This window comes from Somniosus microcephalus, chromosome 17, assembly GCF_052327205.1.
Source record: "Somniosus microcephalus isolate GS21.2 chromosome 17, FLI_Smic_1.0, whole genome shotgun sequence".
In the NCBI taxonomy this organism is placed as follows: domain Eukaryota; kingdom Metazoa; phylum Chordata; class Chondrichthyes; order Squaliformes; family Somniosidae; genus Somniosus; species Somniosus microcephalus.
The window spans coordinates 68,840,866-68,864,888 of record NC_141003.1 but is presented as its reverse complement, the minus strand read 5'-3'; the positions used below and the strand labels follow the sequence as shown (position 1 = coordinate 68,864,888).

At 48.3% G+C, this 24,023-nt stretch overlaps 1 protein-coding gene across 1 annotated transcript in view; it reads left to right on the top strand.

Moving 5' to 3' along the window:
* The window catches only part of LOC147105817 (fascin-3-like), a 44,858-nt gene extending 25,421 nt beyond the window's left edge, over positions 1 to 19,437 (top strand). Inside the window, exons 5-7 of the mRNA XM_086010591.1 lie at positions 5,167 to 5,337; positions 10,070 to 10,292; positions 19,268 to 19,437. Coding sequence (XP_085866717.1) covers positions 5,167 to 5,337; positions 10,070 to 10,275 — 377 coding nt within the window. The 3' untranslated portion in view covers positions 10,276 to 10,292; positions 19,268 to 19,437. The remainder of the gene's footprint in view (positions 1 to 5,166; positions 5,338 to 10,069; positions 10,293 to 19,267) is intronic.
* The last annotated feature ends 4,586 nt before the right edge of the window (positions 19,438 to 24,023 follow it).

Below are 24,023 nucleotides of genomic sequence, written 5' to 3'. Positions count from 1 at the left end.
TACAAGGACACCCAGGTCCCTCTGAACACCAACATTTCCCAATCTCTCACCATTTAAAAAATACTCTGCTTTTCTATTTTTCCTACCAAAGTAGATAACTTCACATTTCTCCACATTATATTCCATTTGCCATGTTCTTGCCCATTCACTTAGCCTGTCTATATCCCCTTGAAGCCTCTTTGGATCCTCCTCACAACTTACATTCCCACCTAGCTTTGTATCATCAGCAAATTTGGATATATTACATTTGATCCCCTCATTCAAATCATTGATATAGATTGTGAATAGCTGAGGCCCAAGCACTGATCCTTGTGGTATCCTACTAGTTACAGCCTGCCAACCCGAAAATGACCCGTTTATTCCTATTCTCTGTTTTCTGTCCGTTAACCAATCCTCAATCCATGCTAGTATATTACCCCCAATCCCATGAGCCCTAATTTTGTTTAATAACCTTATCGAATGCCTTTTGAAAATCCAAATACACCACATCCACTAGTTCCCTCTTATCTATTCTGCTAGTTACAACCTCAAAAAACTCTTAACAGATTCATCAAACATGATCTCCCTTTCATAAATCTGTGTTGACTCTCCCCAATCCTATTTTTATTTTCTAAGTGCCCTGTTACCACGTCCTTAATAATAGATTCTAGCATTTTCCCTACTACTGATGTCAGGCTAACTGGTCTGTAGTTCCCCGTTTTCTCTCTCCCTCCTTTCTTAAATAGTGGAGTTACATTTGCTACCTTCCAATCCACAGGAACCGTTCTAGAATCTATGGAATTTTGGAAGATGACAACCAATGCATCTACTATCTCTATAGACACCTCTTTTAAAATTCTAGGATGTAGGCCATCAGGTCCAGGGGATTTATTGGCATTTCAGTCCCATTAATTTCTCCAGTACTATTTTTTTACTAATACTAATTTCTTTCAGTTCCTCATTCGTGCTAGACCCTTGGTTCTCCACTATTTCCGGGAGGTTTTTGCGTCTTCTTCCGTGAAGACAGACACAAAGGGCTGGATTTTCATTGGGCCGTGGAGGGAGGCGGGTTTGGAGGCTTGTGGGGGGTTAAAATCCCGAAATCGGGGGTCCCGACCCCATCCCGCACCCAACCCACCTCCATGCCAGTTTCAAAGGAGGCGGATACCCGCCCTGCGCTGGGACCTGCCTACCCGAGGCGGGAAGGGGATTAGTGCCAATTAACTGCCTGTTAACAGGTAGTTAACAGGCAGTTTTTAGCCTAATCCCTATTTTTAATGTTGAAGTGTGGGATTCCCGACGGCTCCAAACCACGTCAAGTTAGAGGAGGCGGACCGTCGGGATGAAGGGCTTGGAGGGGTCGAGTTGTCCGGTGTTCAGGTGAGTGATGGGTGCATGAGTGCAAAGGTAAGTGTGTTTGGTGTGTGTAAAGTGTTTAAAGAAGTTTTACATACCTTTATTTACCTTTACAGCCTTCCTACCTTCAGGTCTCGGGAGTCCCTCATCTCACCGGCACAGAAAGCAGATTGGCTGCAAGCTGTCAAAAATGCAGCATTCAGCTTTCTGTTCCGGGGAGATCTCTAAATCATCCTGAGAGGAAGGAATTAACTTAAGAGTACAGATTGTCAGTGTTTGACAGCTGTGAAACGCTGATATTTCATCTGTGAAAAGGTCTTGACAGATGAAATTTCAATCTGTGACGTCACCTGTTGCCGGGTGGCCCTTAATTGGCCTGCTGAGCCCGCTGGGCGGGCTCAACAATGTCAATCAGGTCAAAATTGCGTGGGTTGGCTAGAACTCGATGGAGGCGGGACGACAACCCCGAAAGTTGTAGTCCCGCCTCCTACCCGACTCCTCAATGAAAATCCAGCCCAAAGTATTTGTTTAATTTCTCTGCCATTTCCTTATTCCCTGTTATAATTTCTCCTGTCACAGCCTTTAAGGGACCCATGTTTACTTTTGGTAATCTTTTCCTTTTTACATACGTATAGAAACTATTACAGTCCGTTTTATGTCTCTCGCAAGTTTACTCTCATTCTATTTTCCCTTTCGTTATCAATTTCTTGGTCTGCCTTTGCTGAATTCCAAAATCTTCCCAATCCTCAGGCTTACTACTCTTTTTGGCAGCATTATAAGCCTCTTCCTTTAATCTAATACTACCTTTAATTTCTCTTGTTAGCCACGGTTGGACCATTTTTCCCATAGTGTTTTTGTTCCTTAAGGGAATGTATATTCGTTGCGAATTATGAATTATTTCTTTAAATGTTTGCCATTGCTTTTCTATTGTCATATCTTTTAATTTATTTTCCCAACCTACCTTAGTCAACTCGCCTCTCATACCTACGTAGTTTGTTTAAGAAACAGTTTTGATTAATTAGTCTCCCGCAGTGGTACAAATTCAAGGAAAATAAACATGAATTATTTAAAGATTATTTACAATGGATTAGCATAATTCTTACAGTTGCATTCCTTTAATTATTATTTCCCCTTGAGGAGTTTGGTGTAGGGATGTCTATTGTAAATATATTACTTTATCATATTACTGTTATTTATTTGCCTGCTTCTCTTTTGTAAAATAAATTAACTTAGTGCTTTCGAAGATTTTATTGAGACTGAGGAAAAGTCCAGTAGCTAAAAGCAATTAGCAAGCCAGGGGTTGCTGTTCGTTTCTCGGGCATGTTTTTAAAAGCTCACCTAGATTTCAAAGCGAGGATCTATACACTCGATGGTATGAGAAATTGGGACTCATTCGTGAGAGTGATTTAAAATACACGAGTTGAAATAGTTTAAGGTAGGAAGGTTTTAGAACCAGAAATATAACGTTCCTCAAGTGGTTTAATATTCCTCTTTTTCAAGCAACCTTTTAAAAGTATTATTCACCAATGGTTTGATCATAAGAAAATACGAAGTAGGAGCAGGAGTAGGCCATTCGGTCCTTCGAGCCTGCTCTGCCATTCAATAAGATCATGGCTGATTTTCTACCTCAACTCCACCTTCCCGCACTATCCCTTGCTTCCCTTAATATCCAAAAAATTGATCTCTGTCTTGAATATACTCAATGACTGAGCCTCCACAGCCCTCTGGGGTAGAGAATTCCAAAGATTCACAACCCTTTGAGTGAAGAAATTTCTCCTCATCTCAGTCCTAAATGGCCGACCCTTTATCCTGAGACTGTGATCTCTAGTTTGAGACTCCCCAGCCAGGAGAAGCATCTTCCCAGCATCTACCCTGTTAAGCCCCTTAAAAATTTAATATGTTTCACCTCTCATTCTTCTAAATTCTGGGGAATATAGTCCTCGTCTCCTCATAGGACAATCCCCCATCCCAGGAATCAGCCTGGTGAACCTTCATTGCACTCCCTCTATGCCAAGTATATCCTTCCTTAGGCAAGGAGACCAAGGTTGTACACAATAATCCAGGTGTGGTCTCACCAAGGTTTGTTGCAGGGAATTCCACATTCTAACCTCCCTCTGTGTAAAGAATGTTTTCCTAATCTTCCCTTCAATCCTTTTTGTGATTAACTTGAGTTTGTGCCCTCTTATTACCACCTTGCCTGGACAGGCTGAATTCAGAGAGAATGTTTCCAATGGCCGGGGAGCACAGAACCAGGGGCCACAGTGTAAAAATAGCGGGCAAATCATTTAAAACAGAGATGAGGAAGAATTTCTTCACTCAAAGAGTGGTGAGCCTGTGGAATTCCCTGCCACAGAGGGCTGTGAAGGCTAATTCAATAAATATTTTCAAGAGAGAATTGGATATATTTCTGAAGGCTAAGGGGATTAAGGGTTACGGAGAAAAGGCGGGGACGGGGTACTGAACTGGTAAGATCAGCTATGATCTCAGACGAAGATCAGCCATGATCTCATTGAATGGCGGAGCAGGCTCGAAGGGCCGAATGGCCTACTCCTGTTCCTATCTCTATGTTTCTATGTTTCTATATCATGATGCTTCATAATCCTGAATCCAGGTCATCTTTAATCTTCTCAGCTCAGCTTCCCAGATCTCTCTATATAGCTGTAATCCCTCAACCATCCCTGGTAATCTCCAGGTGAATCTACACTGGACCTTTTCCATTGTTATTTTATCCTTCCTATAACGTGATACTCAAAACTGTACATTGCACTCCAACTGTGACCTAAGTTTTTGTACAATTATATTACCTCCTTGCTCTTGTATTCTATGGCTGGGATTCTCCTCTTCGGGGCAGACTTCTGACAAGACTGGGATGTCTATCCCCTCACACACTCCTCAAAATCTGCCCCAATCATGACCCATTTCGCTGGTTTGGGGCTCATCAGAGATTCATGGCGGGCTCCCAGGAGGATTCCCACTCCCAAGAGGAAGTCCACCAATGCAAAGAGTGGGGATGGTGCTACAGCACCAGAGGAGCCAGTGAGGGACCCACCCTCCTGCCAAAAACCATTGCTGGTTTCTTCCTCCCCGCCTGCCGCGTGTAAACGGCAATGGGGGGTGGGCGCAGGTCCCGGGTACCAGGTAGACCTCACTCCATTACCACCACTTTCTGGAGCCAACAATGGGGAAGGTGGTGCTAAGCCCTGGGAAATGGTGGTAACGACCCTGAGGTCCCCACGAGGAGAAAGAGGGCATTGTAGCAACCTCCTGGCCATTCAGTCTGGCCCCAACACTTACCGAGGCCTTCGATGGGACATAGTGAAACCTGACCAGAGCTCTATACAATGACTGGACATGATTGCTGTTGAGTCTACTGTCACTCCCACATCTCTTTCAGCCTCTCCCCATGCCACTTCAATTAAAAGTATGTTCCCCATTTTTTTCTTCCAACATATAAGACCTTGCACTTCCCACTGTTGAATCTCATTCACCATAGTTCTGCCCACACAATAGATATTGTCCAGGCCTTTCTATAGCTCCTTATCTGTTTTGCCAGGTTCTATGGTCCTCCCCCTCCAGCTTAGTGTTAACTCCCAATTTGATCACATATTACGTTTCTGAATCCAGATCATTAGCATGGATCAGAAACAGTAGGACCTCCAACACCGATCCCTGGGAAACTCCACTCAGTACATCTCTCTAGCCCTACATCACTCCTTGTCCAAACGGTTAGCTGGGCAAAGTTCATTGAGCATAACCCAGTTGTAGCTGCGCACAATGGAACGTCTTGCAAACATTGTCTCAAAGACTGTCTCTTGGGGGTTTTTTTTTCAGGACCAAACGAGGAGTTTTCTATGAGGCTGGTGAACCGTCCATTCCTGATCCTGCGTGGTAACCACGGTTACATTAGCACCGACTGCCACTCAGACCAGCTACAGTGCAGCAGAGTCAACTACGAAACCATCCTACTGACACACTGTGGAGGAGGCTTCTATCACTTCCAAGGCAAGTGATTGTCTGACGCAGCGCGGTAACGAAGACCTTGAAGCCAGTCTCTTCGGCCCCTGCCACAAACTCCGTTCCCTCGCTAACGAATGTTTGTCCGGCATCCAGTACTGGATGAGCAGGAATTTTCTCCAATTAAATATTGGGAAGACCGAAGCCATTGGGCTCGAATTTCCAAGCCCCGTGGAGGCGGGTTTGGAGGCGGGAGTGGTGGGAAAATTGCAGAATCGGGGGGCAGGAACCCATCCCGCCCCCAAACCACCTCTGTGCCAATGTCCCAGGAGGTGGGGACCCGAACTGTGCTGGGAGCCGCCTCCCCGAGGCGGGAAGGGGATTAGTGCCAATTAACTGCCTGTTAACAGGTTTTTTGCCTAATCCCTATTTTTATCCCTGAAGTGTGGGCTTCCCGATGGCTCCGAACCACGCCAAGTTAGCAAGGCGGACCGTCGGTCTGAAGGGGTTGGAGGGGTCGAGATGTCCGTTGTGCAGGTGAGTGATGGGTGCATGTGTGCAGAGGTAAGTGTGTGAGGTAAGTGTAAAGTGTTTTAATAAGTTTTACTTCCCTTTACTTTCTCCTGCAGGCTTCCTTCCTTCAGTTCTCGGGAGTCCCTCAGCTCACCGGCACAGAAAGCAGAATGGTCGCTGAAATGTCAAAAGCTGCAGCATTCTGCTTTCTGGTCTGGAGAGGTCTCTAACTGAGTCTGAGTAGAAGGACTCAAGTTAGAAGACAGATTGTCAGTGTTTGACAGCTTCACAGAGCTGTCAAACGCTGATTTTTCATCTGTCAAAAGCTCTTGACAGATGAAATGTCAATCACTGACATCACCAGTAACCAGTAACCTGGGTGGGCTTAACAAGGTCAATCAAGGGAAAATAGCGTGGGTTGGCCACAAGTCGATGGAGGCAGGACTACAACTCAATGTCCCGCCTCCATCACGTCCCCATTGACAAAATCCAGCCCATTGTCTTCGGTCCCCACCACAAACTCCTTTCCCTGGACACCGACTCCATCCCTCTCCCTGGCCACTGTCTGAGGCTGAACCAGATTGTTCGCAGCCTCGGCATCCGATTTGACCCTGAGCTGAGCTCCCGACCCCAAATCCGCTCCATCACTAAGACTGCCTACTTCCACCTCCGTAACATCGCCCGACTCTCCGTCCCTGCCTCAGCCCGTCTGCTGCTGAGACCCTCGTCCGTGCATTTGTTACCTCCAGACTCGACTAATCCAATGTTCTCCCGGCTGGTCTCCCACAATGCACCCTCCGTAAACTTCAGCTCATCCAAAGCTCTGCTGCTCGTATCCTAGCTCACACCAAGCCCCGTTCTCCCATCACCACCTCTGCTCGCTGACCTACATTGGCTCCCAGTCTGACAACATCTTGGTTTTTTAATTCTTCTGCTTGTGTTCAAATTCCCCAGTGGCCTCGCCCCTCCCTATCTCTGTTTCCTCCTCTAGCCCTGCAACCCTCTGAGATCTCAAGGCTCCTCCAATTCTGGCCTCTTGAGCATCCCCAAATGTCATCGCTGCACCATTGGCGGCCGTGCCTTCAGCTGACGAGGCCCTAAGCTCTGGAATTCCCTCCCTGTACCTCTCTGCCTTTCTACATCACTCTCTCTTCCTTTAAGACGCTCCTTAAAACCTACCTCTTTGACCAAGCTATTGGTCACCTGGCCTAATGTCTCCTTATGTGACTCGGGTCAATTTTTGTTTGATTACGCTTCTGTGAAGCGCCTTGGGACGATTTACTATGTTAAAGGGGCTACATAAATGCTTGTTGTTGTTGTTTTATGGTTAAACCTATTAAGCCTGCTAACGCTCCCCTCGCACCCCTCGCACCATCCCTCCACATACGGGAACATTTTGAAGTCTGTGTTTTAATAACAGGTAAGACATGCTTTGCATGAAAGTCTGTGTCAGTCCTTAATGTGGCGACAACCTCTGTCCACAAGGTTCCACACTCTGCCCGGTTCCAGCTCTGGAGTGCAGCTTAAGCATCAACAGACAGACCTTTCAAACCATCCCCAGTTATTGTTCAAGGTAAGTCTGCACGCAATGTCAGGGAGAACGGATGACTAAAGCGGCCCTGCCAATCTCCAAACTTTAACCCCAAATGTGGAAGAGGGATTGGCTGTTGCCGAGGAAGCTTGTTGCAGAGGGATTTAGAGATGGGGCAATGGGAGGTCAGGTGACAGGTGTGGGTTCATTAGCACATGATACATCTCCAACGGAACCTGCAAAAGGTAACAGCATCAACTTGCATTTATATAGTGCCTGTCATAAATCTCATCCTCATAAAGAAACTACTCATGAAATAACACTGGATGGCCAGCTGGTGGCGCCGTCCAAGGAGTATAAATACTCGGGCGTGGGCCCAGCTTTCCAGGGACATTTTGTAAGACAGGAACTAGTGAAGTACAACTAGACCTCCATGTTCTGAAACAAGTTGATTAAAGGCTTGTTTTATACTCAAACCAAGTGCGTAGTGAGTTTTATTACGTCAGTGCCTTTAATGTAGGAAATTGTTCCAAGGCACTGCACAGGAGCATAATCAGATAAAGATTGACACAGAGCCAATCATTGGAACATGGGAACAGGAGGAGGCCATTCAGCCCCTAGAGTCTATTCGCCATTCAATGAGATCATGGCTGATCTGTATCTTAACTCCATCCACCCGCCTTGGCTCCATATCCCTTAATACTCTTGGCTAGCAAACATCTATCGATCTCAGATTTAAAGTTATTAATTGAGCCCCAGCATCTACTGTTTTCTGTGGGAGAGAGTTCTACACTTCTACCACCCTTTGTGTGAAGAAGTGTTTCCTAACTTCTCTCCCGAATGGCCTGGCTCTGATTTTAAGGTTATGCCCCCTTGTCCTAGACTCCCCCACTAGCAGAAAAAGTTTCTCTCTATCTACCCTTTCAAAATCCTAAAAACTTCAATCAAATCACCCCTTCTATATTCCAAGGAATACAGTTTATGTCATCTCTCTTCATAACCTAACCCTTGGGCCCCTGGTAACATTCTGGTGAATCTGTGCTGCACTCCTTCCAAGGCCAATAAATCCTTACTAAGGTGTGGTGCCCAGAACTGTGCACAATACTCCAGATATGGTCCAACCAGGCCTTTGTATAGCTGTTGCAAAACTTCCTCCCCTTTATATTCTGGCCCTCTAGATATAAATGCTAATATTCCATTAGCCTTTTTGATTATTTTTTGTACCTTTAATTATTTGTGTACATGGACCCTTAAACCTCTTTGGATCTTCACTATTCCTAGTCTTTCACCATTTAAAAAATACTCGAATCTATCCTTTTTTGGTCTAAAATGGATGACATCACACTTACCTGCATTGAAATACATCTGCCACAGTTTTGCCCACTCACTTAATCTATCAATGTTATGCTCACGTTTACACTACTATGCCACCAATCTTTGTATCATTGGAAAACTTGGATATATGACTCTCTATTGTCTTAGCTAAGTCATTAATAAATATAGTGAATAGTTCAGGCCCCAGCACAGATCCTTGAGGAAAATCAATAGTCACTTCCTTTCAATTGGAGTACTTACCCATTATCCCTACTCTCTGTCTTATACCGCCTAACCAATCTCCTAACTAGGTCAATAATTTGCCTTCAATTCCATGAGCTTTAATTTTAGCTAATAGTCTCTTACGTGGAACCTTATCAAATACCTTCTGGAAGTCCATATAAACTACATCCATAGACATTCCCCTGTCTAGTACTTTAGTTACTTCCTCAAAAAATTCAATTATGTTAGTTGGACATGGCCTACCCTTTACAAATTCATGTTGGCTCTCTCTAATCAGCTCAAAGAAAGAGACATTAGAACAGCTTGGTCAAAGAGGTAGATTTTAAGGAGGAGAGAGGTAGAGAGGTTTAGGGAAGCAATTCCAGAGCTCAGGGCCTTGACGGCTGAGAGCACGGCCGCCAATGATGAGTGAAGGAAATGGGGGATGAACAAGAGGCCAGAATTGGAGGAATGCAGAGTTCTTGGAGGGTTGGAGGACTGGGGGAGGATAGAGAGAAAGGGAGGTGTGAGGCCATGGAGGGATTTGAACACAAGGTCGAGCACAGGGGTGATGAGTGAGCGGAACTTGGTGTGAGTTGAGATACGGGCAGCAGAGTTTTGGATGAGCTGAAGTTTATTGAGGGTGGAAATTGGGAGGCTGGCCAGGAGGGCATTGGAATCGTCGAGTCTGGAGGTAACAAAAGTGTTATTAAGGGTTTCAGCAGATTATGGGTTATGGCAGAGGTGGAGACAGGCGATATTACAGGGGTGGAAGTAGGCGGTGTTCGTGATGGAGAGGATATGGGGTCGGTAGCTCAGCTCAGGCTCAAATCGGACATCGAAGTTGCGAACAGTCTGTTCAGCTTGAGGCAGTGGCCAGGGAGGGGGATAGAAGCCATGGCTAGGGAACCGTGTTAACGGAGAGGACTGAAGTCAATGGCATTGTCCGGCATCCCTATCTGCCCCCGAGAATGCCATCCTTCCTTCGCTCACTTCGCTTGCGATGTAGAACATGCTCAGTAAATGCATTTGAGTGACATGACCTTGCTGCAATTCTCTGGTGCCCTGCATTGTTTTTTCTTAAATCTCTGGCTTTGTTTTATTATTTCTCTCCCAAAATGAAGATCGCCAAAACGGTGAGATTATCCTGTCATTCAGCAGCACACATGACAAAAACTCTCTTTCTGTTTCACTCCTCAGGGAACAATAGGAAGTTCTGGACCATGGGAGCCAATGGCATTTTCTCCGTCTCAGGCGATACTCCCCTAGATTTCTGCATCGAAATCCACGCTGACAACCTACTGGCAGTCCTGGCCCCGAACGGTTGCTATCTGTGCTGCGACCACAACGGTATGCTGACCGCATCGAACACAGTTATCAACAACGACAGTCTGTGGGAATTCTAGACCTTATCCACACAGAGGTGAGCTTTGCCCCACTGGGGTTCCCGGCCTTTTACTCATCAGTTTTTCTCAAACCTTCCCAAGAATTTTAATTGAGTTTCATTAAATCTAGGGTAAATCAGTTGAATGTGAGATTGCTCTGGGGAAAATTTGAGGGAGCGGGTGGGGGTGGGGGTGGCGATTTCTGTCCCCGTTTTCCGGCGGGACTAGGATGACAATGGCAGTGGGGCACTGGCCATCCCATTCCCACCAACGTCCAACTCACGGCAATTTTGGCGCGGGGCATAAAACAGGCGAGCAGCGCTCCCGCCCGAAACTGCTGGGAGTCTCCTTAAAAATGCAAATATGCAAGTTTGCGATCGCTCCGCCCACCACCCAAAAATCAGCCCCACTGTTTCCAAAGAGTTGACACAGACTTCAGTTTGCTGATTTACTCCCTAACTACATTTATAATATATTAAAAGATCTTGGCCTAGAAATTCAGTTTTGCCAGTTTTGGGGCGCTAACGTTAGCGCCCGCCCGACTTTAGCGCTCGCCCCAAAGTTGCGCCCCCTTCACCGAAATTCAGTTGCTTCGCCCTAAGAGGTTGCTGGAGCGCTAAAAGAGGCGTTACACAACTATCTTTAGGCGCTAAGCCGGCGGTGCAGAGGGATAGCGCCGAGGCGGGGCGCAGCGCGGGTGCGGTCATTTTTTGATTGACAGCAGACCCCATGGCGCCGGCCAGCTCTTAAAGGGGGAAGGGACGATTTGGTCTGCTGCCACGCCCTGCACACTGCAGCTTTCAAACTAGGCCTCAACACTGCTGCTGAGCCCAAGGAGCCATGGCAACGCATGAGAAGGCCCGTGAGCGTGCCCTGCGCTTCTCAGAGCGTGATCTGGATATCATGCTGACAGCATTGGAGAAGAGGCGCAAGATCTTGTTCCCAGACACTGGCAGGAATCCCACCCACCGCGTCTACACCAAAGCCTGGAGGGAGATCGCCACCAGGGTGTCGTCCTACGGCGATGCCCCCAGGGACAAGGTGCAATGTCGGAAGAAATACAATGACCTGACCAGGATTGTCAGGGTGAGTACCCTTTCCACTCTCCTCCTCATTCTTGCATGTACACCTGACATGATGGGCAAAGGGACCTGAAAGGCCTAATGGGCAGCCCTCAGCCAGCAGCTTTGGGACAGTCATGAGCATCAATTGCACATTCTGCACTTTACACACTGGCCAAGCTATTCCACCATGAGAGGCAGTGCACACTAGATCAGGGCTACACTCTGGCCAAGCTATTCCACCATGGGAGGCAGTGCACACTACGTCACGGCTACACACCGTACTTAGAGCCCGTCCTTTCTCTTGCAGGCTAAACTTGCGAATAATCGCAAGCGCCGCGACATCACCGGGGGAGGCCGCGCCAAGTTCCAGAAGCTCACTCCCCTGGAGGAGCGCGTGAGTGGCCTCATGGGAGGCCGCGTGATTGTGCCCAGAGCGTGCGGAGAAGCCGACCCTCCGCTGCCCGGCAATGGTAAGGACCTCGCCTTTTGGCCCTCTCTCGTCGCACTTGCGCATCCGAGCTACCTCCTTTGCCACTGTGCCACCAATGCGCTGAATGCCACCAGTCATGACTCCCTCGCTGACGCCCTCTCCTCACTCTGAAGCTACTCTTGTGCCTTCCTGCTTTCAGCTGGTGACGAAGAGCTCCCTGAAGCTGCCAGTGACAGCCCCTCCGAACAGGAGGAGGAGGAGGAGGAGGAGAAAGAGCAACCCGGACCATCAGGGGAGGACTCGGGTCCCGCAGCAGAGGGCGAAGTGTTGGACACGTCTTCCCTGGACGAGAGCCTGGAGCAAGTTTCGGAGGGGAGTGCAGCTGCTGGGACCAGTGGCGTCCAGCCACCCAGGAGGGCTGCGGGTGGGCCGCAGCCTTCCCCCCCAGAGGGGGGAAGGATCGGAGGTGAGTGCAGTTGCTGCGGACATTCGGCGCCAGCAACGTGCCAAGGGTCGCCTAGCTCTGACCCCTGCTCCCCAGCGGGAGAGTCCCGCCTCCAGTCCGGCCACCTTCACCTCGGAGGAGGCGCGCCAGCTGGACAAAATGGCCGAGGATTCGGACCGCCGCCACACAGAGCTCATGCAGGTGGTGGGACGGATGCCTGAGGCCATCGAGTCGCTGGCGACCAGTGTGCGGGAGTTTGGGGCATCAAATGCCGAGAGTGGCCGGATGATGATGGAGGTAGTGGAACGGATGCCTCCGGCGATGGAGTCGCTGGCTGATGCTGTCAAGTCAGTGGCGGATGTGATGCGGGCGCAGACCAGGGCAACAGGGGCACTCACTGCTGCCACACGCGCTGCCTCAGCCAGGCATCGCCAGGACACCCGCCACGCTGCAGCAGCACAGCGATCCGCCCTTCGGCTGATTGGTGCGGATCGTGCAGTGCGTGCCCGGGCGAGTGCCAGCGTGCGACATCACCAGCCAGCGCCTCCAATACGCCAGCTTGCCCACATTGCGCCATCCGTCGCCGCCACTCCCCCAGTGGAGCGTCAACGGCAAGCGGCTGGAGTGTGGTAAACCACTTTTATCGTTCACTATCGTTACACTATAGTTATCACTGTTATATCGTTACTCTATGGTTATCACTGTTCACACTGTTGTATCACTATACGAGGTCGCCTCTTGTCACGCTGATATACCTGGGCTGACCACTGCTGACTCTGCCCATGACTCCACCTACCTGCCCAGGTATAAAGGTAGTCGACTGGCTGGCATTCCTCCTTGTTGTATCCAATCACCCACGAGGGTGGGCTCTGTTATTTAGCCAATAAAAACCTATAGTTACTTTCCTAACTCGTCGCTTTTCATTGGATGAATTGATAGGTATATCAATTTTATTGGCTAAATAACAGAGCCCGCCCTCGTGGGTGATCGGATACAACAATGTATCATGGAGCTGATGGTGGGCATGCACATGTGCGCCAATCAACAGCCGGCCCCTCGAGGCCCAAAGCCCGTGTAGGCCGCCCCCCAAGGCCATCTGGCGGAAGGACATCTGACCCTCAGGCGCCTTCCCCCAGCCTCGCAGCAGCCACTGGGCAGAGCTTGCGGAGGAGCAGCAGGCCGGGCAGGGGCGCCAAAAGGCTGGACAAGGTCTCGCCCTCGCGGGCCACTAAGTAGAGGGTGTGGCCAGCTTTCATTTTATATGGCGGTGGACATCTTTATTTTGCCCATGGTTGTTTTGTTTATGGGTATGTTTTTTGCGTTAAGGCCGAGGTTGAGGCCTGGTTTGTTCAAATGTGGAGTTACTCCTCCCCAGGTTGTGGGAGTGAGTCGTTTGTTGCACTTTTTGTGGGGGCCGTTGATTGTTTTTGGGATTCATGTGGGAAGGGGTTTCATTTTTGTCAAATATAAATTTATCTTTATTCAGACAGTGTCCATGGTTGTTCTTGTTAGTCTTTGTTGCCTTCGCCGGCTGAGGGCTTGCGGAGCGGCTGCATTCATCTTGCTTCATGGCCACAAGGCATTCCCTGACAGGGGGCTTAGAAGTTACGTTCAATAAGCTGGCGACGGACGGCCCTTGGACCTTGTCGCTCCCTCCTGGGAACGTACTCCTCCTCCTCCTCCTGCTCCTCCTGCTCCTCCTCCTGAGGTGGTGGTCCAACGTCAGGTGGCAGTGCCTGAATCCTGCGGAGAGCCAGGTTGTGTAGCATGCAGCAAACTACGACAAATTGGGAGACTCGGTGCGGCGAATACTGCAGAGATCCGCCGGAACGATCAAGGCAGCGGAACCGCTGCTTGAGGACCCCAATAGTTTGCTCGATGATGTTTCTGCTCCTTTGATGGCTCTCGTTGTATGCCTCTTCAGCAGCGGTCCTGGGCGCGTGGAGCGGGGTCATGAGCCAGGTACACAAAGGATAGCCTTTGTCCCCGAGTAGCCATCCTCTTGGGGGAGGCTGTGCCTCGAACATGTCATGCACAGTACTCTGCCGCAGGATAAAGGCATCGTGGCAGCTGCCTGGAAAGCAGGCATTGACAGCCAGGATGCGCTGCTTGCGGTCACACACCAGCTGCACATTGAGAGAATGATAGCCCTTCCGGTTGCGATACTGCTCGCCATGCTCCAGAGGTGCCCGCAAAGCCACATGCGTACAGTCAATGGCGCCCTGCACCAAGGGGAAGGCCGCGAGTCTTGCAAATCCCACTGCACGCTGATGCTGGCTCTCCAGGGCCATGGGGAAGGAGATGAATTGGCGTCTCCTTCTGAAAAGGGCATCGGTCACCTGGCGGATGCAGCGATGCACGCCGAACTGGGATATGTTAGCTATGTCCCCAACAGCGGATTGGAAGGAGCCGGTGGCATAGAAGTTCAATGCCACCGTCACCTTCACTTCCACCGACAGAGACGTCCTGCACCTGAGCTTTGGACGCAGATCTCTGCGAAGCAGGTGGCAGATCTCTGCAACCACCTCCTTTCGGAATCTCAGCCTTCTTACACATCGCGCGCCACTCATGGTGAGGTAGGAGCGCTGCTGGCGGTATACCCTGACTGGGTAAGGCCTATGTTGCCGACGCCTGTTGCCCCCTCTGCCTCTAGCCAGGGCTGCCCCTCTGACCCCGCGTCTGCGAGCCCTACGCACATGGCGCTGAAACTCCGCGTTGGCACCCCATGCAACCCCCATCAAATGCTGGCAAACAGTCAAATTTCCAACAGGGCACTTGCAGCGCTTTGGCCTGAGTCCAAAAATACCTGAGCTATTGCTGCACGAAACCAGTTAGCTCTCCTCCTTGTTGTGTGTCCAGAAATCCGTTGCACAAGAGTGTTTGCTGCAAAATGGCTGCCCTTTATACTGCAGGGTACGTGCCCTTTAATTTGCGCTCCCCGGGGCCCGCGTCGGCTGTGTTGCGTTCCATTTTACAAACGCTCTGGCCGCCAGCCGCACAATGGAGCGGTCCGACTGAAGTTTGGAATTGGGGCACGTAAAGGGTGTTGCACGAGGATGTGACGTCATTTTCTGCGCGCGCAGCCGGGCGGGCGCTAAACTTTGCGCCGGCGCTAAGGGTCAACTTAATTTGGGGCGAGGCGCAAACTGCGCAGCGCCCGGGCGCTACACGCATAGCACCCGAAATTCACTTCTCTTAAGACGCTAACTGCTGGCGCAACCAACTGAATTTCTAGGCCCTTTTCTTTGCATGCACTTCCTGTCAACTTTTTTCCATTATAAATCCCTACATCCACATTTAGAATGGAAACTGCCCCTGGAAACTGGCCATGCTATTACACCCTTCTCCCAGTGGAGGCACTACAGCTCAGTCACTGGTGGGAGGGTGTGATTGCAGCGTGACAAGTTTACATAGGGAGTTCCAATTATTATAAATGTGGACATAGGAATTTATAATGGAAGCAGATTAAAAAATAAGGACAGAAGGGATGACTAAAATGGGGTCTAATTTCGCCTCTGCACTCCTTGGTCCAATTACCCTTGACCTCTAACCTGCCTTCACCTGAAGACGACACTGCTCTTGACTCCTTGGGGTAGATCTGGACTTCGTGCGATCGTGTAAAACAGGTGACAGCAAGTCGGCAGCCCGTTTTACATCTCTTCCCATTTTTATTTCTGTTGACTTCAATTGAAATAAAAACTGGGAGAGATGTAGAACAGGCTGCCAATTCTCTATCACCCGTTTTATACTATTGCATAAAGTCAAGGGGGGAAAAATTTGGTTGATTTGCGCCTCGCCCGGGCGCCGTAGCGGCGCCGCGCCCGGGTGCAAAGCAACTAGCGCCCGGGCACAGTGCTGCTACCGCCTCCCACGAAATTCAGTGGGAGGTTAGTGGCGGCGGTAACCATTAGAGCCCCGCACCTTGGCCACGATCTTTGGTAGCGCCCCCTGACTTACCGCCGGACGCTAAGTCCGACAGGGTTAAGGGGGTCTACCTGCGGCCGTAGCGCGCAACTTAAAGGGGAGGTGACGGGCGGCCATTTTTGTTGCTGGCCACCTGCCAGCACCTGCCCCCGTTGCTGTCCCTGGCCTCCTGTAAAGCTCCCTCGCTTCCAGTAGCGCCCCGCCTCCCTCTTGGGGTGCTACCAGTGAATTTCGGGCATGGGGGGGGGGCGCTAACTTTTTCGGGGCACTACTTTTAGTGCCCTGGTGAAGTTAGTGCCCCAAAGGGGGTGTGACCCAATTTTGCCCCCAAGATCTACAGCCCTATGTGCATGAGGGACCAATTGTATTTCTATGAAATGGTTCTGTTTTATTATTGATGTTTCTTGAAATATGGAAGATTCTAACACTCGGAGCCTTCTCTCTGCATGCATTTCCTTGGGATTTACCCCTGACGTTTTCTCCCCTCCTGAATAGAGGACTCACACTGGGGTACGGTTCCATTGGTGCCAGCCATTAACCAGGGCCTCACCCTTGTGGCTATTCCTCACATGTGAAGCTAGACAGTAAGCACTGGCAGAATGTTTGACCATGGAAGGCATCACAGTCTTGTCATATCCTGCCCTTACCGGGCATTCACATGCCAGGGTCGCCAAACCACCAGGTTTGTTCTGGAGTCTCCAGTTAAAGATTTATCTCCCAGATACTGCTGTAAGCAACCTGGGAGAAAAATCATGGCATTAAAAAAAATTGTGTGTTTTTTTCCATTTCTTTGAACACTTTGGATTATTAACTATAAAAATATTGGAGATGGGGAGAAAAAGGCTGTAGTCAACAATCATCCAATTGGCTGGTGAAGAGTCTGTTCACTCTCCAATTGGCTGGTGAAGAGTCTGTTCACTTTCCAATTGGCTGGTGAAGAGTCTGTTCACTTTCCAATTGGCTGATGAAGAGTCTGTTCACTTTCCAATTGGCTGATGAAGAGTCTGTTCATTTTCCAATTGCAGTGGGAAGATGGTGCGCTCCAAGGATGGGCATGTTTGCCAACCAATGGCAGAAGAGTGGGGGCGGAGTGGTTGGAAGCGGGAGGTCATGTGATTAAACCTCTTGCAATACGTCCAGTTGGCATAGCTTCCAAATGCGTACACATTGGCAGCCCCTCCCTAGTGTTCTGTCCGATAAACATTCAAGTTGGTGTGGCGATGCAATAGCTTCTTTTATATCAGACTCTCTGGAATATTCTCTCTGGGTATAACTTTCAGCAACAGTGGAGAACCTGGAATGTAATTGCTGCAGCATCCTTGCTCCTAGCAGAGGGCCCTCGACTGTTCAATTAACAATATGCAGGTACAACACATATCACTGGGCTCTGGATTGCAGAGACCAGTTGCCGTTGTCCCTCCTGCCACAGACCAAAGGAACCTGTGGCACCGGGCTAGGCCCGAACCGAAGGTGAAAGAACAATGGCCTCAACCGATGAACAATCCAATTCCACCCACACTGACCAGTCACCTACAAATGTCCTAAGGCTCAAAGAGATTGAGTAAACTAGGCCTGTATTCACTTGAATTCAGAAGAGAGGGGATCTCATTGAAGCATACAAAATTATTACAGGGCTTGATAGGGTGGATGCTGGGAGAATGTTTCCCTTGGCTGGGGAGTCTAGAACCAGGGGCCACAGCCTCAGGATAAAGGGTAGGCCATTCAGGACTGAGATGAAAAGAAATTTCTTCACACAGAGGGTGGTGAATCTTTGGAATTCTCTAACCCAGAGGGCCGTGGAGGCTCAGTCATTGGGCATTGGGTATATTCAAAACAGAAGTCGATAGATTTCTGACTAGTAAGGGCTTCAAGGGATATGGCGATAGGGCCGGTGAATGGAGTTGAGGCAGAAGATCAGCCATGATCTCATTGAATGGCGGAGCAGGCTCGAAGGGCCGAATGGCCTACTCCTGCTCCTATTTCTTATGTTCTTATGTTCTAACTGATCATAACAGAGTACTGGCATAAATAATCAGGACCAGGGATTGAATCATAGAGCACAGAACGAAGCCATTCAGCCCATCGTGCCTGTCACAGCTCTTTGAAAGAGCTATCCAATTTTTCCCCTTCAAGTATTTATCCAATTTCCTTTTGAAGTATTGCTATTGAATCTGCTTCCACCACCCTGTCAGGCAGTGCATTCCAGATCACAACTTGCTGCATAAAAAAAATTCGCCGCCCCCCCCCCCCCCCCGGCTTTTTTGCCAATTACCTTACATCTGTGTCCTCTGATTACCAACCTTCCTGCCACTGGAAACAGTTTCTCCTTATTTACTCTATCAGAACACTTCATAATTTTGAACACCTCTATTAAATCTCCCCTTACAACAACAACTTGTATTTATATAGCGCCTCTAATGTAGTAAAACGTCCCAAGGCGCTGCACAGGAGTGTTATAAGGCAAAAATTTGACACCGAGCCACATAAGAAGAAATTACAGCAGGTGACCAAAAGCTTGGTCAAAGAGGTAGGTTTGAAGGAGCGTCTTAAAGGAGGAAAGAGAGGTAGAGTGGCGGAGAGGCTTAGGGAGGGAGTTCCAGAGCTTAGGGCTGAGGCAACTGAAGGCACGGCCACCGATGGTTGAGCGATTATAATCATGGACGCTCAAGCACCCTTAACCTTCTCTGCACTAAAGAGATCAATCCCATCTTCTCCAGTCCCTCCACTTAACTGAAATCCCTCATCACTGGTACCGTTCCAGTAAATCGGGTAACACAGTTGGGGTCATCAGCAAGGAAAAGTGAGTAGAAACCTTAGAATACAATCCCTGAAAAACACCAATAAAAACCTACAGTTCCATTTAATAAAAACAAAATGTGACTTATTCAATCACTGTAAACCAGTGGGCCATATTACAAACAGGTGGAATTTCAGATTGAATCCCAAAACTTAGGTTAAAAATCCCGGGAAACTTTGTAAGCCCATGTCCTAATAACCGAATTCGACTTATTCAGCCAGTGTGAAACCGAATCCCTGCTCCCCAGCATTTTCTACCGAGTGCCCCCTTTTATTAAAATTCTAGTTTATGGGGAGTGGGGGGGGGGCGGCAGTAGCCGATTATTCTAACTCAATTCTGCTTCGTATATTCAGGTGAGATGGAGAAATTCAGAGGAATATGGGACCGAAGGTTGAGGGTGCAACTCGAAAAACTGTACCCCTCGATGATGAAGAAGGTGGTTGAGGAAGATGTGCTGTCTATCGGAGAATTTCTGTTCAATGTTAAACCTGTATCTAAAGTGATTCCTATATCTCCTGGATAATGTGGGCTGAGCTTTTCCTTATTTTTGGTAGGTGAAGTATTGAGGGGAACACATTTTCTTTTTCGAAGTTCCCTTTTTTCCTAATTTGGTCTTCATGAGTAACTCGTGCAGCATCGATGATGAAGGAGGAAAGAGTTGGGGGTTGGGGAAGACATGCAAGTGGGGGTGCTTCCAGACAACTGCCAATCCCACTCCGACAGCAGCAGAATGACACTTTTTTTCCTCTCCTTCCCGGTGTTGGGAGAGCTGGGCCCCCGACTGGGGATCATGCCCAGAACTTCGGGTCCCCACGGGTGAGTACAGGCTGGGTACTCACGCGTAGGCCCAACGAAAGTGCCGGTTTCGTGCATGCACTGCGCATGCGCGGGAAACCGGATCTTCCGTTCCCTTAAAGGAAGGGGTTCACAGGTCGAACGCGTGCGCCGGAGAGGCAGCGCATACACCTGGAACTTCTGTTTTTTTTGCAGCTTTCTTCGGGAGGATAAGTCTCCAGGAGCTACGCTTGTAAAATGCAGTCGCAAGGCCTGCTTTTAACAAGATAAGTGAATTAAGTAAAATTAAAACTTTTTTCCCACAGGTTTATTATTTTTAAATACTTTAAAGAAAGGTAAGTTTATTTTTAGCCCCGTTAGAAACTGTAATTAATTTTTTCAAAAATTTAAATTATTGTTTAAAATAGTTATTTTATGTAATTTATAGTTATTTTAAAAATGTGATTTAAAAAAAAAATGTATTTGAAGTTGTAGGGCTGAATTGTATTCATAGATTTGACAGGTCTTCCTGTCAAATCTATGAATGAAGCATTCCCTGCTACCATTGGCTCTCCATGGCCCACGTGATCCCAGGGGATGCTTCGAACTAACTGCGCCCCTGGGACACGCAAGCACTGCGCGCCGGCAGTTGGAGGAGGCCCAGGATCGGAATTCCACACGGGCCCACAGCTCAACGGCTGGTCGGAGGCTTGCACCCGCGGGAAGCCTCCAACCCGAATTTCTGGGCCCCTTTTGTTTTTAATTCATTCTTGTGGGTTGGGGGCATCAGAGGTAAGGAAAGCATTTATTGGCCTGTGATGGTGGTGGTTGGCTAACTGAGCGGCTTGCTTGGCCACTTCAGAGTCAACCACGTTGGGTGTGGGACTGGAGTCACGTATAGGCCAGACCAGGTAAAGAGGGCAGGTTTCCTTCCCTAAAGGACATGAGTGAACCAGTTGAGTTTTTACAACAATCCGATAACATCATGGTCACTTTTACTGATACCAGATGTACATCCAGACTTTTTTTAGAACTGAATTGAAATTCTCAAACATGGTGGGATTTGAACTCAGATTATTAATCCAGGCCTGCTGGATTACCAGTCCAGTAGCATAACCACTACACTGCCATACCGGCAGTGATAGCCCTGGGAATGGGATGAAGTTTGCCGCATCAACAACCTACCAACAAGTTGAAAACATTGACACATAAAATCTGAGGAACTCCAGTGCCGAGAGAGAATATGAGGCTCCTCATGTCTGCGCCAGTGCGAGTCTCACCATTGAAGCTATCTACTGAAATCTGGGGAGACTGAGGAAGTGCGGCAGCGTCCGAGGTTCTGTCCTTTGAATGGGATGTTAAAGCGAAGCCCCATCTGCCAGTTCGGGGGGATGTTAGAAGTCCCAGGGCATTGTTTGAAGAGCAGGGAGTTCTCCCAGTGTCCCGGCCAACATTCATCCCTCAACCAATCACACCAAAAACAAATCCCCACCTTAACACGCCATTCGCCTCGTTGCTGCTTGAAAGATTTTTCTCTTTGCAAAATGAATGCTCATCTGCATAGCAACAGGGACTACACTTCAAACCAATGCATTGTACGTGAAGCGCTTGGGGACATCCGGGGAGATGTAATAAGGTGCTCTAATAAAGGTAGGTTCTTTCCTCTTCAAATCCCTTTCCCCTGCTCTTTCCCCACACCCTGTACTGAGTACAAGACACTACATTATGAGAAGATCTTCCATTACAGTCACCAGTGGCAAAGGCATTTCCCAACAATGGATCATTCGCTGCATTTCTGTAACACTCAGTGAGCGAGACAGTCCTGCAACACTCTGGGGGCCAAATAAATGCTGAGAGTTAAAGAGTTAATGTAGCTCCAGCCAGCAACTTGTGGCAGGGAAATTGGAAGAACATTGTCCTTTGGTGGGCACATGCACCATCTGGTGTGGTACTGAGCCATACAGATTACGAAGGTGCCAGGTTCAATGCCTGGTTGAATTATCCAGCCTCAGCGCCATAACTGGCTTCTGTTTCTCTGTGTTTAGAAGGAGAAAATCAGTCAGCGTTCCTGCTCCTGATTGTTATCCAGCGACTCCACATGTGTGTGAGGATTATGCTTGTCTGTGGTGCCCTCCTCAGTACAATCGCCTGCTGACGAATGGCCATTTGGGTGAGGTGTCAGCCCCTATGGAAAGGTACAGCAGCACGAATCATCACCTGCAAGTGATGAAAATCGGGAAGAGGAACTGTATTTGTAATCTTCCATTTCAGGGTGGACCTTATCAGATCCCCTGGGGCTGAGAAATCAAATGAAAGACTTGCTTTCTGTGCCGCTGCCGCAGCTGAATATCCAGCCATGGTGAAGCACATGGAAGTAAAAAGAAAGACTTGCATTTGTATAGCTCCTTTCACAACCTCAGGACATCCCAAGTCGCTTTACAGCCGATGAAGTACTTTTGGAGTGTAGTCACTGTTGTAATGTAGGAAATGCAGCAGCCAATTTGCGCACAGCAAGCTCCCACAAATATTAATGTGATAATGACCAGATCATCTGTTTTAGTGATGTTGGTTGAGGGATAAATATTGGCCAGGACACCTGGGAGAACTCACCTGTTCTTCGAAATAGTGCCCTGGAATCTTTTACGTCCACCTGAGAGAGCAGACGGGGCCTCGGTTTAACGTCTCACCTGAAAGATGGCATCTCCGACAATGCAGCACTCCCTCAATACTGCACTGGGAGTGTTAGCCTAGCTTTATGTGCTCAAATCTCTGGAGTGGGACTTAAATCCAAAATATTCTGACTCCGAGGCAAGAGTGCTGCCCACTGAGCCCCAGCTGACACCTCCAGGGCTGTCTCTATTCCACTGGGAAATATCCCACCTTGACCGTGCATCTCCCCCATTCACTCTATGCAGAATCATGGGTATAACTCCTGTTCCTATTGGTCCATGGGAATATTGTGCATTATGTAAGTATAGGTGTAGCAGGTAGAATAGCCATAGTAAGCTTTTAAAATATATATCTACATATTAAGGACTCATTCCACAATGGCTATACAGATCAGGCCTGGAGTATAGGAGACATTACCTCATTAACTGTCCCTGAGAAGATATAAGAAATATAGCCAGATAGTTAGGAGACTGTAGGGGAGTAGCCTGGTATAAATAGACTTGTGTTCTGGATGTTCTGGGAAGAGACAAGACCTTGAATGCTACAGAGAACCTTATCAGAATCTTTGTTAGACCACACTTGGAGTACTTTGCACAGCTCTGGTCTCCATATTATAAAAAGGAGATAGAGGCACCAGAGAAGGTACAAACAAGATTTACCAGAACTGAGAGATTATAACTATCAGGAAAGATTAAACAGGTTGGGGCTCTTTTCTCTGGAAAAGAGATGGCTGAGGGGTGACCTTTCAAGGTCTTTAAGATTATGAAGGGGTTTGATAGGGTAGACACAGAGAAGATGTTTCCACTTGTGGGGAGACCAAAACTAGGGGCCATAAATATAGTCACTAATAAATCCAATAGGGAATTCAGGAGAAACGTCATTACCCAGAAAGTGGTGAGAATGTGGAACTTGCTATTACAAGGAGTAGTTGAAGCGAATAGTATAGATGCATTTAAGGGGAAGCCAGATAAACACATGAGGGAGAAAGGGAAGGTTATGCTAATAGGTTAGATGAGGAAGGGTGGGAAGAGGTTCGTGTGGAGCATAAACGCCAGCATAGACCAGTTGGGCCAAATGGCCTGTTTCTGTGCTGTACATTCGACTAATGAGCACTCCTGTCTAGAATGTCCAGAGTGTAATAAACAACCTGAGATGTTAATGGGCACACACAACAAATGATAACAGCTAACCTCCTACGTAATTAAACCTACAAAAGATACAACACACTGATGCTCCTTGGGGACTTCCATATAGTCTTGCTGAGGCTAGCGTAAGCAAACAAGACAACACAACTGCGACCTTCTGAGGAGTCCTTGGTATGTGATTTATAATCGGTACCTCATTATATCTCATGTACACTGCATGTAAGGGGTTGTGTTTTATTAACTCATTGACTTTATTGAATAAAGAGCATTACCCAGATGTTTCAACGTTTTCTAATTCTTGAACTTGTATTCGAGGTAAAGGATGTCTGACAATATCTTATACCTCCACATAAAGGCAATAGGGATATATGATAGTCAAACCCCACACCGGCCCACCCGAACCTGAACCCGCACCCACCCACCCAACCCCATACTCCCCCTCCCACCCAACCCCACACCCACCCAATCTTCCTCCCCACCCAACCTCGTACCCACCCAACCCCACAACCGCCCAACACCG